This window comes from Hyperoodon ampullatus (genome assembly GCF_949752795.1).
Source record: "Hyperoodon ampullatus genome assembly, chromosome: 5".
In the NCBI taxonomy this organism is placed as follows: domain Eukaryota; kingdom Metazoa; phylum Chordata; class Mammalia; order Artiodactyla; family Ziphiidae; genus Hyperoodon; species Hyperoodon ampullatus.
In genome coordinates, this window is record NC_136918.1 from 21,966,786 (window position 1) to 21,984,111 (window position 17,326).

General features: G+C 49.6%; 1 protein-coding gene across 3 annotated transcripts in view; it reads right to left on the bottom strand.

Annotated features, from left to right (window-relative positions):
• Positions 1-17,326, bottom strand: part of RARB (retinoic acid receptor beta) — a gene marked incomplete at both ends in the record, with an annotated part of 424,884 nt that overhangs the window by 23,939 nt on the left and 383,619 nt on the right. For all 3 annotated transcript variants that reach the window (XM_079705320.1, XM_079705322.1, XM_079705321.1), the window contains one exon: positions 3,186-3,346. In XM_079705320.1, coding sequence (XP_079561446.1) covers positions 3,186-3,346 — 161 coding nt within the window. The remainder of the gene's footprint in view (positions 1-3,185; positions 3,347-17,326) is intronic.

A 17,326-nucleotide genomic window follows, 5' to 3' on the forward strand; every position in this document is an offset into this window, starting at 1 on the left:
TCCCGTTGCTGGGTCCTGACCAGGGTCCCAAACCAACCCTAATCAGGAAGAAAAAGGAGCTACTCTTTCAATGATCTGTAGGCTGGCAGCTAGCTGCCTTTCTAATTCTTCCCTGCCCACTTATTCCAAGGCCACCTGACAGGGAAGCCAGCTGGGCAAAGGCACCGAAGTCCCCTCGCAGTGGAAGCAGCTGCCCGTCGACAAGCTCCTTATGGAAAGCGCTCGCCCCGTGGCCAAGTGTCTGCAAAGGACGCGTCATGGTGGCTGCTCTTCATTTACACCTGCGCCTACTTCCCGAAAGGACTGCGAGTTGCTTACAATAAAAACAGAGCTAGATCTGTGCACAGAGAAGGACTGGAGGAAGCAGCAGTGCCTGCAGGGCGTCAGGCCACCCCGTGGTTAGGGATCGTCCCCTGGAGACGGGACGGGTATGGCCACTTTCCCTGCTGGATCCAAAGAGGCGCGGAATGCCCCTGCAAAGTGCTTAGGACTAAGGGCCCTCACTGGGGACCGAGGGATCAGGGAAGGGGCGCTGGTGGCTCTCGGGGAAGCCCCGGCCTGGGGCTGGGAGCAGACCCTGAGACTAGGATTCCAACGCGAGCAGCTTATGTGGGCAAAGGTCCTGGGAAGCACTGGGAGAGGAGTGGAAGGGCCGTGGGCACCGGGCTCCACCTTTCTGGAGAGCTTTGGGAGCCTTCAGGCCGGGGCTGCTCCCAGGAGTGTCGACCCCGCCCCCCTCTGCCCCCGTGTGAAGCATGCTGCCCCACAGGCGCAAAAAGCCTTGAGGCAGCGTTGTGGGGCTGCAGAATGAGCCACAGGGATGCGGGATGCCGGATGCTGGCAGCGGCCCCACTGGCCTGGAAGCAGGTGAAATCAGACCTCGGGCACAAAGAGAATCCAGAAGGAGAGGCTCTCGGATTCTGCCAGGAGGCCTGGGGGAGAGTCCCTGGCTGTGCTGACCCGCAGAGGGAAGACGGTCCCGAGGGTGCGCTTTGGTCCTAGGCCGCACCAGGGCGTGTGTACTTGTGTTTGCCCTGCCCTCCTCCAGACCAGAGTGGCGGCCACTTCACCTGGTGACCAGGTGAGGCAGAGTCTGGGGCACGGACGAGGTCACCCTGACACCCCAACCCGGGGCCCCAGGGGGGCTGCAAATGACCCCACGGGTTGTCCCTTACCGCGGGACCTGGCTTACAAGTTTCCACCTCCAGGAAGCCCTCCCTGCTGGGACTGTTCTCTTTTACTCTGTCTTCTGGAGGGAAAGTTGATTTATCCCTGGGTAACAGCCCCGTCCTCCTAGCTAGACGCCTGGTGTCCCCTGTCTCCACCCTGCCTTGTCACCCACCCTCCTGAGACACGGTGTGCCGTGTGGGGTTAGAAGAGCTGCCCCGGAGTCAGACTGCCCACGTCCAAGGACATCCGCTGGCTACGGGGCGTGGGGAACGTGACTTATCCCTCTGTCATACGGGGCGCTGCACCCGCCTCGCGCTGGCTCCGTAAGGAGTAAAAGAATTCACACAGCGAGAGAGAGAGTACGTAGCGCGGCCCCTGGTACGGAGGAAACGCTCAGCGAGTACTGGCTGTAATGATGACTATAACAACAATAAAGACTCCTGATCAAAAGTGTCGACTTCTCTCCACCACTTCAGACTGAAATTCAATAAGAGGCCGAGGGAAGTGAAGTAACATGCACACGGTCGCACGGCTGGTTGGCGGCAGAGCAGGATTTAAACCACATTCATTCCTAGCACCCCTGCTCCTGACTTCACGGCATGACCCGCCACCCAGGTCTCTGGGCTTGCCTTCCCTCGCAGGCCGACCTCAAGGCTCCAGATGCCGCCCGGTCCTGCGTCTGGGCTGGATGGCGCCCCTGCGCGCAAGGGGGACTCGTCTGCTGAGTCAACAGCAGGCCAGGTCAGCAGCTTCACAGACTGGCCAGCGTCTCTCCTTGTCCCTGACACCAGGGCCTGGGGGCCCAGAAAATCGCCCTGGGCCTCGCTACTCGAAGTACGCTCGTGGCCTTTGCTACTCAGAGTGTAGTTTGCAGACCAGCAGCACCTGGGAGCCTGTGAGCAACGCCCGCCCACACCTGCTGAACCAGAACCTGCATTTTAATAGCTGCCAGGTGCTTTGTAAGCTGGCGGAGGACTGGGGAGCAAGCTTTAGGTTCTTCTTCTCTGGGCAGCTCAGCCAGGGGACTTGCGGCTAAGTCCAGCGCCAGCTCTTTAGAAGCTGGTGCCACCCACTGTGCAGCCTCGGTGCCCCACTTGCTGTTCTTCGCCCCTGCCCGCATCATCATTTCACCTTTTTATCCCCATGACCTTCCCTACTATTCTTTTTCTAGCACGTCTCAATCAATCAAACCAGCAAACACTGCAATACTTGGATTTTTAAAAAGCGCGTCTACCAGCATCTTGGGCGGGCAACGTGCGCCACTGAAGAGGCCAGAACAACATTCTAGTTGCACTCACTCATTCAGTCGACGAATATTATTGAGCGCCACATGCTGGGAATACACGTCAGCGCACAAAAACACTTGGAAAAGCCACTAAAAAAATTCAAGTACCGAAAGACATCTCCACCAGCACATCCAGACCAGCCGACAAGGCCTCCTGCCTTGTGACCTCACCTGTCCCTCACCCCCTTCTCTTCACTTCTCCCTCAGCGAGGCCATTCCCAGGGGGAGCAGAGGGGGACCTCCCAGTTCGGTCCCCCTTCGCTTTCCCAGCCCCCCGCCCAGACCTTCTGTGGAGCCAGACCCTGGGCGGGTGAGGCCCAGTCCCCCAGGCGGGCTCTTCCAGCTGGAGCGGGGACCGTGAAAGGCTCAGCCCGGCCCTCCGTCCCCGCTAGGCTCCGCACGGGAGTCGCCGCCGGGACTCCCGGCCGCCTCCCTGGCCCTCCTCGGCCCCTTCACGCGGCTGTGGGTCCCCGCGAGCAGCAGCCACGTCTCACTCACCCTGGCCCGGAGCCTCGCACGTGCCCAACCTGTGCGTCCTGACCGAGCGGGAGGAAATGCCCACCCTACTCAGCGGCTGCTGCAACCACGGCACGGAGGAATGGCCGCGGCGTCTCCTTCCTCCGCCCGGGCCTGCCAGGCTCGGGGCGGGGAGCGTGCGCACGTGCGTCTGCGTGCGCGTCTGCGTGCGAGTGCGCGTGCGCGGCGGGGCGGGGTGGGTGGGGCCTCTCACCGTGGTGTACTTGCCCAACTGGCAGAGCGAGGGGAAGGTTTCCTGGTGGGCTTTTCGGATCTTCTCCGTGAGATCGTCCAGCTCGGCCGTCATTTCGTAGCTCTCCGTGCATTCCTGCTTCGAAGGCTCCTTCTTTTTCTTGTTTCTGTCATTCCTGACCGCTGCAGACGAGAGAGCAGACAGACCAGGGTCACTCGTGGCCAGGGCTGCGCTACCCGATGCTGCCTGGGAAGGGATGGGGGTCGGGGGGAGGAGATCCGACCAGCACATCTCCCGAGGCGAGGGGGTAGCTGCCGGGGAACTTGTTTGCGCTGCAGCCGCCAGCCGGTTCCTAAGGAGAGCTCAGCTCACCCAGAGGGCCTAGAGCCTGTTTGTTCGGAGGGAACTTCCTATCTGGACTCGTTCCTGGAAGAATTTTTCCGGGCAGGTTCCCCGCAGTTCCAGAGGGGATGGCCTGAAAGGAGCTCCAGGGAAACCCCTTTTTCCTGGGAGACACGTCCCAGAATGGAGCCAGGGATTCCTAGCTGGGCCTTTTGGTTCATTTTTTTGCTTTTCAGTTTTCTGAATTAACTGGCACCTTTTTATTTTTTATTTTTGGCCCCAGCTTGTGGGATGTTAGTTCCCCCACCAGGGATCGAACCTGGGCCCCCAGCAGTGAGAGCACAGAGTCTTAATCACTGGACCGCCAGGGAATTCCCTTAACTGACACTTTCGAAGAAATTCATCTCCAAGGGGATGGGATTTGGGGTGTTGTCCCTTCATGTTTTTCTGCTTCCTAAACTTTCTGTATTAGTCATACAGTCTTTTATTACTTACAGTTTTAAAAAGTAATAATCTATGCATCATGAGCCCTCAGCCTGGAAAGCTGTTCATTCATTCATCCTTTATCTGCCCGCAGCCCTCATCCCCACACTTTGGCCCTGGACCTCATGGGCATGGTCTTGGCCTCCATGCTGGGTGGTCGTCCCACAGCACAGCCTCTCAGATGACTCAGATTCGAGGGGCACTCAGAGCTCTGGCTCTGGCAAGGGTCTCCTGGGGAAGGAACCTGGGACCCAGGGAGGCTGACAGTAAAACTAGGTCATGCAACCCACACTGCCCGGGGACCCAGGGTTGCCAGACTGGACACTGCCTGCTGTGTCTGCCACCACCCTGACCTGGGAGTCTGTGCTGCAAACGACCCAGGGCATGATCTGATCCGCTCTAAGAGGATTCGGCCTGGTCCTTCCTGAGAACCCCGGGGCGATCTGAGAGCTGGCAGGTGTCTGGGTCTGGGTCCACACCGTAAGGACCACAAGGCCGCCTGGGGCAGGAGCTGAGGGCAGAGTAAAAGCAAGGCACAGGCGCAGGGAGAGGAGAAAAGGTGAAAGGAAAGAGATGGGGAGGGAGGGAAAAGGGAGGGGTCTGAGTGGTCCGTATAAGCGCCTCACACCTGCAGTGGGGAGGGTAGTTCTGAGTATCTGCAGCATCATACTGGGAGCCGTGTCTAGAGTGCCTCACTTCACCCCCTTCCCAGGTAGGCAAGTTTAAACCCATTTTACAGACAAAGAAACAAAGCCTCAGAGAGGCTAAGGGATGTGCCCATGACTACACAGCTGGCACGACCCTTCGTCGTGTCCACTCGCTTGTTTGTAACCAAGTGGATGCATTTGAGAAGAAAACCTGTGCAGGTGATTTTCTTCTCCAGGACTCTGAAATGACACTGTTCTTTGGCTCAGAACATTTCCAGGACTAGGGCGAGTGCATAAAGACAGTTTGAGGTGTCTCAGCCTCACAGGAAGGCTAGCTGTGTGCCCAAACCACTCCCGCAGGTGCAGGACACAGGTGAAGGCAGCATGGTTTAAAGCAGGGAGAGTGCAAAAGTAAAAAAAAAAAAAAAACCTTTCGAAATCACATCAAAAAAATTAAAAAAAAAAATACTTAGGAATAAACCTGACCAGGGTGGTGAAAGACTTATATACTGAGAACTATAAAACATTAATAAAGGAAATTGAAGATGATTCAAAGAAATGGAAATATATCCCATGCTCTTGGATTGGAAGAATTAATATTGTTAAAATGGCCATACCACCCAAAGCAATCTACAGATTTAATGTGATCCCTATCAAATTACCCATGACCTTTTTCACAGAACTAGAATAATCCTAAAATTTATATGGAGCCACAGAAGACCCAGAATTGCCAACGCAGTCCTGAGGAAAAAGAACAAAGCAGGAGGCATAACCCTCCCAGACTTCAGACAATACTACAAAGTTACATTAATCAAAACAGTGTGGTATTGGCACAAAAACAGATATATGGATCAATGGAACAGAAAAGACAGCCCAGAAATAAACCCACACACCTATGGACAATTAATCTTCAACAAAGGAGGCACTAATGTACAGTGGAGAAAAGACAGTCTCTTGAGCAAGTGGTGCTGGGAAAGTTGGAGTAAATCAATGAAGTTAGAAGACACCCTCACACCGTACATGAAAATAAATTCAAAATGGCTTAAAGGGGACTTCCTTGGTGGCACAGTGGTTAAGAATCCGTGTGCCAATGCAGGGGACATGGATTCGAGACCCAGTCCAGGAAGATCCCACATGCCGCAGAGCAACTAAGCCCATGCACCACAACTACTGAAGCCTGTGTGCCTAGAGCCCGTGCTCCATAACAAGAGAAGCCACCGCAATGAGAAGCCTGCGCACTGCAATGAAGAGTTGACCCTGCTCACTGAGACTAGAGAAAGCCCACACACAGCAACGAAGATCCAATGCAGCCAAAAATAAATAAATAAAACATATATTGCAAAAAATAAAAAATGGCTTGAAGACTTAAACATAAGACAGGACATCATAAAACTCCTAGAAGAAAACATAGGCAAAATATTCTCTGACATAAACCAAACCAATGTTTTCTTAGTTCAGTCTTCCAAGGCAATAGAAATAAAAGCAAAAATAAACAAATGGGACCTAATCAGACTTATACATCATCAAAAAGTCTACAAATAACAAATGCTGGAGAGGGTGTGGAGAAAAGGGAACCCTCTAACGCTGTTGGCGGGAATGTAAAGTCATACAGCCACCATGGAAAACAGGATGGAGGTTCCTCAAAGAACTAAAAATAGTGTTGCCATATGATCCAGCAATCCTACTCCTGGGAATATATTCAGAGAAAACTAGTTCAAAAAGATACATGCACCCCTTTGTTCACAGACGCACTATTTACAATAGCCAAGACATGGAAGCAACCTAAATGTCCATCGATAGAGGAATGGATAAAGAAGATGTGGCACATATATACAATGGAATATTACTCAGCCATAAAAAGAATGAAATAATGCCATTTGCAGCAACATGGATGGACTTAGAGATTATCATACTGAGTGAAGTAAGTCAGAGAAAGACAAATACCATATGATATCACTTATATGTGGAATCTAAAATATGACACAAATGAACCTATCTACAAAAGAGAAGTGGACTCATGGACACAGAGAACAGACTGGTGGTTGCCAAGGGGGAGGGGGTCAGGGGAGGGAAGGAATGGGAGGTTGGGGTGAGCAGATGCAAACTATTATATACAGGATGGATAAACAACAAGGTCCTACTGTATAGCACAGGGAACTATATTCAGTATCCTGTGATAAACCATAATGGAAAAGAATATGAAAAAGAATATATGTGTGTATGTATATATATATATATATATATATATATATATATATATATATATATAAAATCACTTTGCTGTACAGCAGAAAGTAACAACAGTGTAAATCAACTATACTTCAATAAGATAAATAAAAAAAAATAAAGTGGGGAGAATGCAGAGAACACGGTCAGCACAGGGGAGACAAGCCCAAGGCAGTGGGCATCTGCGTTCGACAGGGAGGCTGCGGCCCGAGGCCTTGTGAGCACCGTGGCTCTGAGGGCAGGTTGCCAGCCCCCCTGCCCCCTCCTGGCCCTGCCGAGAACCCTCTCCTTCAGCTAACACTAAAGTCCTGTCTGAGCAAGATGGTCCTTCTGAAACAGAGCCCCGAGGAGAACAGTTTGGCAGGTCCTCACAAACTTAAGCGTATGATCCATGCAGACCTGCACACAAACGTTCAGAGCGTGATTCCCAACAGCCCAGAAGTGGAAACAGCCCACGTGCCCATCCACTGATGAGCAGAGGAACAAAACTGGTCTATCCAGACAGTGGAATATTATTGGCCACAAAAAGGAATGAAATTCAGATACATGTTACAACATGGATGAACCTTGAAAACATGATGTCAGTGAAAAAAGCAAGTCACAAAAGGCCATGTATTGTATGGTTCTATTCTTATGAGATGTTCACGACAAGCTAATTCATAGATAGAAAGCAGGTCGGTGGTTGCCAAAGGCTGGGGTGGGAGTGAGGGGATGGAAAGTGACTCCAGTTGGGCCCAGGGTTCCTTCTGGGGAGATGAAAATATTCCAGAATAAGACAGCGGTAATGGCCGTACAACTGTGTGAATATATTACAAACCACTGGACTGTATACTTTAAAGGGATTAGTATTATGCTATGTGAATTGTATCTTAAAACAACAAGAACAACCACAAAAACTCAAAGCCCCGGTGGGAGGCCACACCAACACTTGGACCTGCTTTGACCACGATGGCACCTGGACCGCTTGACTCACCCGCGGCAGCAATGCTGCTCACCGATCTCTCAGCGAGGGCCAGCCCCTCCTTCACGTAACTGAAGAATTCTTGCTCACTAAATTCCACAGTGAACCAGGAGTGGTGGGCATTATAATTCCATGTCTACACTCTAGAAACCCGAGGCCCAAGATCACTCTGTTTGAAACTCGTCAAGATTTCAGTGGAAGACACACAAAAGCAAAGACAGGGGGCACACACAGTACCTGCAGTCCGTCCCCAGCACGCCTAAGCATCATCCACTGCCACACAGCCCACCCATGGCCCCCTGGAAAATTAAACTCAGAGGAGCAACCACAGCTCTAGAGGGTTATGCTCTGTGAGCTGCCACCACTGAGCATCTGCACCCAGGCAGAAAGCAGAGGTGAGGTGGGAAGGGGACCTCGGAGAGTGCCGCAGGGCACCGGGTCGGGGGCACTCCTCATTTGCAAAGCCAGAGCTCCATCTGTTGTGCTCCGGGGCCCAAGCTTGGGGCACTCTCACCGGCTGACTGGTTGCCAGAGGACTAGTGCATAACCTCATGCTGCCTTCCAGATGGCTCCTGCCCTCCCAAAGCAAAATCCCCAGCCCCCAACTGTGTCCATCACCAAAGGATTCCTGGGACTATCGCAGACTCCTCAGCAACTGCAAATTGCAGCCACCCCGTGCGCGATAACACCCCAATTATGTAGAGGCTCCTAAGTTGATGGATGGATTCTCTAAACATTGGCTTCAGCATTTCGCTTTGCTCAATGGTTTTGAACTGCTGTGGAGCACAGATGTGGTATCTGGGCCAGGCGGGTGGAAGGCTGCCAGAATGTCCAGAATAAGGGATGCCTTCTATATCCAGTCACTATTCTAAATGCTTTTTTATAAATAAACTCATTTAACCCTCATGAAGAACCTATGGGGTAGGTACCATTATCCCCATTGTACAGATGAGAACACTGAGTCACAAAATGGTTAAGAACCTGCCCAAGGTCACACAAACAGAAAGGATGGAGCCGGGATGGGACCCTGGCACATGGAGGCTTGATCACTGTACTACTCAGCATGGCAAAGGAAAGGCAGGGGTGAGCCTGGAGCTGAGACGGTGGGGCCAGGCCAAGCTCCTGGGTAGTGGCTCTGCTGCCTGCCTGCTGGGCTGCGGCATCCAGGTCAGAGAGGAGACCATCACAGGGCCCTCCCTGTGCCAGGGATGAAGCGGTGCAGGGCTGGGGAGGCGTCTCCGTCCTGTCTCGGGGGACTCATGTCAGCAGCTGCCAGGGCGGGGCAGGAGCTCGCCCCTGTGCGGGGCTCTAGTGCGGGGCAGGGGGGCCACTCACAGTTGCTGCAGGGTCCGGGGATCTGACCACTCCCCACCCCGGAGTTGCCGGCCCCTCTTACAGCCTCTCTCCTCGATGGATGGTGGGCTGGGTGGGAAGGGTGAGTCTCCTGTGAAGCTTCTGTGTGCTAGTCACACAGGAAGGAGGATGGAAGCCCTTCCACGTGGACGTGGGTCGACCTGTGGGCAGCACTGTGGGTCCGTGGCTGTAAGTGGCAATGATGCTTTCAGAGAAGGCGGCTGATAGCGGCACCACGTGAGCAGGTGCACCATTGCTTTGTCCACTCATTCATTCACCAAATGTTTTGTGAGCCTCCACTCCGTGCCATCCGCCGTGGGGACGGAGTGGAGACCACACAGCTGGCTCCTGCTGCCTCGGGGCTCACTCATGGTGGGAGACAGTCATGAATCATGTGATAGCAGTGACACTGATAGGACTGTTGGCCTCACTATCACTACAGATACTGAGACTCTAGTACTAGAGTGTTTTCTTGTTTTTTGTGGGTTCTTTGTTTTGTTTTGTTTTGGCTATGCCACACGGCCTGCTGGATCTTACTTTCCCAACCAGGGATTGAACCCGTGCCATGGCAGTGAAAACTCTGAGTCCTAACCACTGGACCTCCAGGGAATTCCCTAAAGTGTTAATTATGATAAGACTGAAAAGGTTAATACAGCTTCCCAGCAGCTCTGGGCGCTCGGTGAAGCCATTTATTCATATTAGGTCATTCAACGTTCACAGCCGCCTGACAAGGAAGTATCATTATTATGCCCATTTTGCACAAGAGAAAACTGAGGCACAGGAAAGTAAGCAACCTGCCCCCTCCTGTTAAGTGATGTGGCGTGAACTCTGAACTCAGAAAACCTGGCTCCGGGGCCCTCAGCCGTATCTGTCGCACTCATATGTGACGCCACGATGCGGTGAGTGTCGTGAAGGAGGCTGCAGGAGCACTGCGTGTGTGCACGTGTGTGTGCGTGTGCGTGTGTGTGTGTGTATTGTGTGTGTAGGGGGCAGCGGGTGGTCCAGGATCGGGAACTGATGCTGGAGAAGGGGGGGGGATGGGGGAGGGATGGAGGGATGGGCTGGTAGGTGGGGAGCCCACGATGCTCTTCTCTGCAAGTCTGGGGTGGGCGGTGCTCAGCCCTGAAGGCCGCCTGCGATGTGTGAGGGGTGGTCTCTTCTCTCAGCCCGACTGCAACTGGCTGGCACGTGTCCAGTCCTGCGACGTGCCTGGGGGTTTGACAACTGCTTTCAGGTACGGTGCATCCCCGGGAGGGCCGGTGGCGGGGGTGGGCAGGAGGAGGGCACCTACTGTCACCTCTGCATCAGCGCCCCATCACGGTGTAGGTGGGCAATTACTCTTCCACATGGCCCTCCCCTCCTAGTCTGTGAGCATCAGGAAGGCAAGGGCCATATTTTATTATGTCTGCGTCCCCAGGGCTTGATACATTGTCTGGCCCATGGTGAAGGGTGAGCATGTGGCAGATGCGGAGCTCTGTCGGCCATCAGGGCCTGGGTGCAGCAACGCAGAGCTCACCTGAGCCTCTTTCTTCCAGAAATTAAAGGTCTCATCATCAGCTCCAGGCCTGCAAGGGACTCATGGCCACTCTCGGCCCCAACAGTGCAGCCGATAAAGCGGGAGGCGTGCAAAGGCTCACGAGTGTAATTGACACACCTGGTAGAGCCCGGCTCCGTGTCTGCAAAGTGCTTCTTGGACGAAAGGTGCTTCAGAAGATATCAAGTATTCTCCTTGTGAGGGCTAAGTGCCACAAATCAGATATGGTGGCATAAAAGTAACATATTTAAGATCCACTATCATATTACAAATGAAATGAATGTAATAAAAGTGCCACTTATACAAATACCTCTGATGTACAGATCTCGACTTATGAATAAGAAAGCAGACACCCAAGCACTTTTTTTTGAATGTCTAATCATGAAAATAAATGAAGTCATGTTCATTTCAATGTGTGCGCTTGTGCACATATCTGGAATACTGATTCCTATGCACACAATAAAAACGTAATGCAGGAAACATGCGGAATTCAGAAACTTCACTTGGATTCAGGAAGAGATGAAACAACGCTTCACTAGAAATTCTTTCACATCAAAAAAAAAAAGGAAAGGAAAATACAATCAACAGTGATTTTGTCCATTAAAATTCTCTATAGTCAGTCTAGCAAAGGAAGCATAATGGTCTATTTATTCTCGTTTGAATATTAAAGTCTGGAATTCCTTCAACTTGACTTTTCACCTCCTTACTAACTGTAAGAATAATGGACCACAGTCGGTGATGAGAGCTATCGGCTTGCCGTGAGTAGGGGAGGGTCTCTAACTAACATACAGATGTAGTTTCATCTTGTTTAAACATCATTTTCTGAACTAATTATACACGTGAACTTGAAGGCAGGTGGATCTGTAACTAGTAGAGAAATACTTTCCCATAATTTCAGGATTTGCGGTTGGGACTCAACCAATTAACAGAGCAGGTCCCACTGTGACCTTGCGTGGGTAGGGGTGAGTGAAACAGACCTAATGTCAGAATCCCCTGCGCGGTGGAGACTGCGTCTTTCTCCCGATTCAGCAATAGCCACGGAGGCGCTCGTAGAAATTTGAACAAATACACAGAGAAAGGAGGTTAGTGAGTGAGGTTGCAGCTAAATTTTCTCCACTGCTACCAAGACACACGCCTTCTGGACCAGGCTGAGGGCAGGGCACCCATGAGAGTCTGTTAAATGAATTCAGCCCCTGTGTTTGGACCTTGATTTTGGGGTTTTGAAATGGAGGTCAAAATAGCATCCTCCAGGGACTGCTCTAGTCTGCCACGTGGCAGCCTATGTGCAGGGATTTCAGAGAGTGATGTGGGCCCAGCACAAACGCAAAGCGTAAGGAACGGCATGGCGCTCGTGGTGACGGAGCAAGGGAGCATACTTAGAATTTTTAGAGAATATTAAATATGCAAGTCTTGGGGGGAATAGTCTGGACACAGCATGCTGAGAGTTTAACCAGGATCGACCAGCCCAGCTCAGCCCAAGCACTTACAGAAAATCCCCAAATATCAGAATGTACAAAGGCCAAATCCTTCTTTTAGTTAAAGTGGTATATTCTACTAACAAAACTTTCCAAATGATTTTAAATACACTTTCCTCTCACTGGTTGCTTTTACTTATGGAGATGTGATCTCCTCTCGAGGGAACTGCGTTCCTTCTGTCGCATAATCCCAAACACTTTCCTCCTCTGTCGGGGCTGGCGGGGGCAGCCTGGTGCGGCCGCGTTTATCTTCAGCAGGCCCAGGGTGGTGGGCATTCTTGCAGGGAGACTTGGAGTTTAGAGGCTCTGCTATAAGGAGCAAATCCTTTCCTTTGGAGAAGAGTCTTGGATGAACTATAGGAAATATCCTAAGTTTAACTCTGGAGACAAACACTCCTGCCTTATGCATAAAAGTAAGCACTTGGTCATGAGCAGTCGAGAAAGTGCAGGCGGCCTCTGGATGCCTTCCTCCACCACCCGTGGTCCTTCTCTGCTCATTGCCTCTGGCAGCAAGGGGCCCTGGCAAAGGATGGCTCTCACGAAATCTGTCCACTGGTGGTGGTGTTTCCCTGGCTCTGTCTGTGGCAGAGTCATCCAGCATGATCAGGGCTGAGATGAAGGACTTTACTGATGCTATAAAACTAGATGCTAAAAAATGGAAACTGAAGACACCGAGGCTGTGGTCCTTTGCCTTTCTGCTTTAATATTTATTTTATTTATTTATTTTATTTATTTGGTTGCACCTGGTCTTGGTTGCAGCAGGTGTGCTTCTTAGTTGCGGCCGGCAGGCTCCTTAGTTGTGGCTCCCCGGCTCCGTAGTTGCGGCATGCATGTAGGATCTAGTTCCCTGACCAGGGATCGAACCCAGGGCCCCTGCATTGGGAGTGCGGAGCCTTAACCACTGTGCCACCAGGGAAGTCCCCCATTTGCTTTTTAATCAGGAGTAAACTCACACCCACTGCATGATCAACTCACCTCGTCTGTAAAAACCGCCAGCTTAGAAAAGGACAGTTCAGTCCCCACTGCCATAAACCATTTTCATGGGCAGGACATGCTTTATTATATAAGCTGAAGTTCGCTCTGCAGAGCTCAACCTGCCCTCGTGTGTAGGAGAGGCTGTTTAGCGGGTTTTTTTGACTCGGTAAAACTGCAGGCAGTCTGAGAGTCAGGAATCTAGAGTCTTAAAATAAGGGCCATGTATCCAGAGTGACATGACTGAGCAGAGGTGTTGGTATAACCCTTTAGATTCTTTTCATGAAGACAAAGACTTCATTCAAAGCAGTATCTGATGGTGAGGTGGGGCGGGGGGCTCCACATAACAAAAAGAAATTTCCCAGCAGACGGTTTCAGATGAGCCTGTATCCTGCTCTGTGTCACATACATTCTTCATAGTAAGTTACAGGCTGTCATATCTTAAACAACAATCTCCATCAAGATTTGTATGGAAACACAAAAGACCCCGAACAGCCAAAGCAATCTTGAGAAAGAAAAACGGAGCTGGTAGAATCAGACTCTGGGACTTCAGACTATACTACAAAGCTACAGTAATCAAGACAGTATGGTACTGGCACAAAAACAGAAATGTAGAACAATGGGACAGGCTAGAAAGCCCAAAGATAAACCCAAGCACCTATGGTCACCTTATCTTTGATAAAGGAGGCAAGAGTATACAATGGAGAAAAGACAGCCCCTTCAATAAGTGGTGCTGGGAAAATTGGACAGCTACATGTAAAAGAATGAAATTAGAACACTCCTTAACACCATACACAAAAACAAACTCAAAATGGATTAAAGACCTAAATGAAAGGCTGGATACTATAAAATTCTAAGAGAAAAACATAGGCAGAACACTCTTTGACATAAATTGCAGCAAGATCTTTTTTGACCCATCTCCTAGAGTAATGAAAATAAAAACAAAAATAAACAAATGGGATCTAATTAAACCTAAAAGCTTTTGCACAGCAAAGGAAATCATAAACAAAATAAAAAGACAACCCTCAGAATGGGAGAAAATATTTGCAAATTAAGCAACCAACAAGGGATTAATCTCCAACATATAAAAAATACTAACAGCTCATGCAGCTCAATATCAAAAACAAAACAAATAACCCAATCAAAAATGGGTGGAAGATCTGAATAGACATTTCTCCAAAGAAGACATACAAATGGCCAAAAAGCACACAAAAAGATGCTCAACATCACTAATTATTACAGAAATGCAAATCAAAACTACAATGAGGTATCACCTCACTTGGGTCAGAATGGCCATCATCAAAAAAACTACAAACAATAAATGCTGCAGAGGGTGTGGAGAAAAGGGAACCCTCCTACGCTATTGGTGGGAATGTAAATTGGCGCAGCCACTATGGAGAACAGTATGGAGGTTCCTTTGAAAACTAAAAATAGAACTACCATATGATCCAGCAATCCTACTCAGGGGCATATACCCAGAGAAAACCATAACTGAAAAAAATACACGCACCCAATGTTCACTGTAGCACTATTTACAACAGCCAGGACATGGAAGCAACCTAAATGTCCATCCACAGAGGAATGGATAAAGAAGATGTGGTACATATATACAATGGAATAATACTCAGCCATAAAAAAGAATGAAATAATGCCATTTGCAGCAACATGGATGGACCTAGAGATTGTCATACTAAGTGAAGTAAGTCAGACACAGAAAGAAAAATATCATGATATCGCTTATATGTGCAATCTAAAAAAAGGGTACAAATGAACTTATTTATAAAACAGAAACAGAGCCACAGATGTAGAAAACAAACTATGGTTACCAGGGGATAAGGGAGGGGGAGGGATAAATTGGGAGACTGAGATTGACATATACACATTACTATATATAAAATAGATAAGTAATAAGGACCTACTGTACAGCACAGGGAACTCTACTCAATACTATGTAATGACCTATATGGGAATAGAATTTAAAAAGAGTGGATATATGTATATGTATAATGGATTCACTTTGCTGTAGAGCAGAAACTAACACAACACTGTAAATCAACTATACTCCGATAAAAAAAAAAGATCAATTCTAGCAGCCAAAGTTTTCACTCCTATGGTCCTCTAAACCCAATTAATTTTCAGAAAACGAATTTCAGTTCTGGTTGACATTCTCCTATTTTCCCTTTTAAAACATTTCTTAAAATAGAAATGAGGGGACTTCCCTGGTGGCGCAGTGATTAAGAATCTGCCTGCCAATGCAGGGGAGACAGGTTCGAGCCCTGGTCTGGTAAGATCCCACATGCTGTTGAGCAACTAAGCCGGTGTGCCACAACTACTAAGCCTGCGCTCTAGAGCCTGAGAGCTACAACTACTGAGCCCACATGCCACAACTCCTGAAGCCCACACGCCTAGAGCCCATGCTCTGCAACAAGAGAAGCCACCACAATGAGAAGCCCGTGCACTGCAATGAAGAGTAGCCCCCGCTCGCCACAACTAGAGAAAGCCCGCACACAGCAAAGAAGACCTAACGTGGCCAAAAATAAATAAATAAAACTAATTAATTAATTAATTAAAAAAAATAGAAACGAGGCACTTCGCTTGGAGAAAGTTCTGAGACACGGCCTCAGTGATTCCCCTGGGGACACAGGACCCCTTGACAAGCCCTCAGAACTGGGCAGCAGGAGTGCAGTGCCAGGAAGGGCTGCTCACCTAAAGATGCCCCAGTGTGGAGAGAGTGTGGAGAAAAGGGAACCCTATTGCACTGCTGGTGGGAATGTAAACTGATGCAGCCACTATGGAGAACAGTATGGAGGTTCCTTAAAAAACTAAAAATAGAACTACCATATGACCCAGTAATCCTACTACTGGGCATATACCCTGAGAAAACCATAAATCAAAAACAGTCACGCACCACAATGTTCATTGCAGCTCTATTTACAATAGCCAGGACATGGAAGCAACCTAAGTGTCCATCTACAGATGAATGGATAAAGAAGATGTGGCACATATATACAATGGAATATTACTCAGCCTGAAAAAGAACCGAAATTGAGTTCTTTGTAGTGAGGTGGATGGACCTAGAGTCTGTCATACAGAGTGAAGTAAGTCAGAAAGAGAAAAACAAACACCATATGCTAACACATACATATGGAATCCAAAAAAAAAAAAAAAGGTTCTGAAGAACCTAGGGGCAGGACAGGAATAAAGACGCAGATGTAGGGAATGGACTTGAGGACACGGGGAGGGGGAAGGGTAAGCTGGGACGAAGTGAGAGAGTGGCATGGACATATATACACTACCAAATGTAAAATAGATAGCTAGTGGGAAGCAGCTGCATAGCACAGGGAGATCAGCTTGGTGCTTTGTGACCACCTAGAGGGGTGGGATAGGGAGGGTGGGAGGGAGACGCAAGAGGGAGGGAATATGGGGATATATGTATGTGTATAGTTGATTCACTTTGTTGTACAGCAGAAACTAACACACCATTGTAAAGCAATTATACTCCGATAAAGATGTTAAAAAAAAATGATGCCTCAGTGCTCCACCTGTGGACGCCCTCTGCACTGTGATGCCTCAGCTCCTCCATCCAAAGGTGGAGACTGCTCCTCAACCCCTGTATCTGGGCTGGCCTGTGATGCACTCTCACCCACAGAAACCAGTGGTAGTCATGTTGTGCCAGCCTAGGCCCAGAGAGATCCTGTGCTGGTCCCTCTTAGAGCATCACCCCTGTGTGGGAACAAGCCCGGGCTAGCCTGCTGGAGGAGGAGAGACCAGCAGCCCAGCCAAGATGTTCCTAAATCAACCTAGAGCCAGCCTAGCCTTGAACCTGGGAGAGCACTCAGGCAAGATGGGCAGTACTGCCACCCATGCTGCAGCTGACCACAGACTTATGAGAGGGCCCAGTGAGCCCAGAAGTTCCACCCTGCTGATCCATGGTTTTGTGAGCAATGATAAATGCTTACTGTTTCAAGCCACTGAGCTTTGGGGTGGTTTGTTACACAGCGATAGCTAACAGATACAGTCTGTGTAAAGGATGGGTTACACAGCAGTAGCACACGCCCACATGCTCTTTCACACATGATATATCCGAATCAGTGGTTGTGTTTATTCAGCAATTAAGGCAAAAAAGAAAACAATTTGTCATTCCTTCAATTCAAGGTTCAAAATCCTGC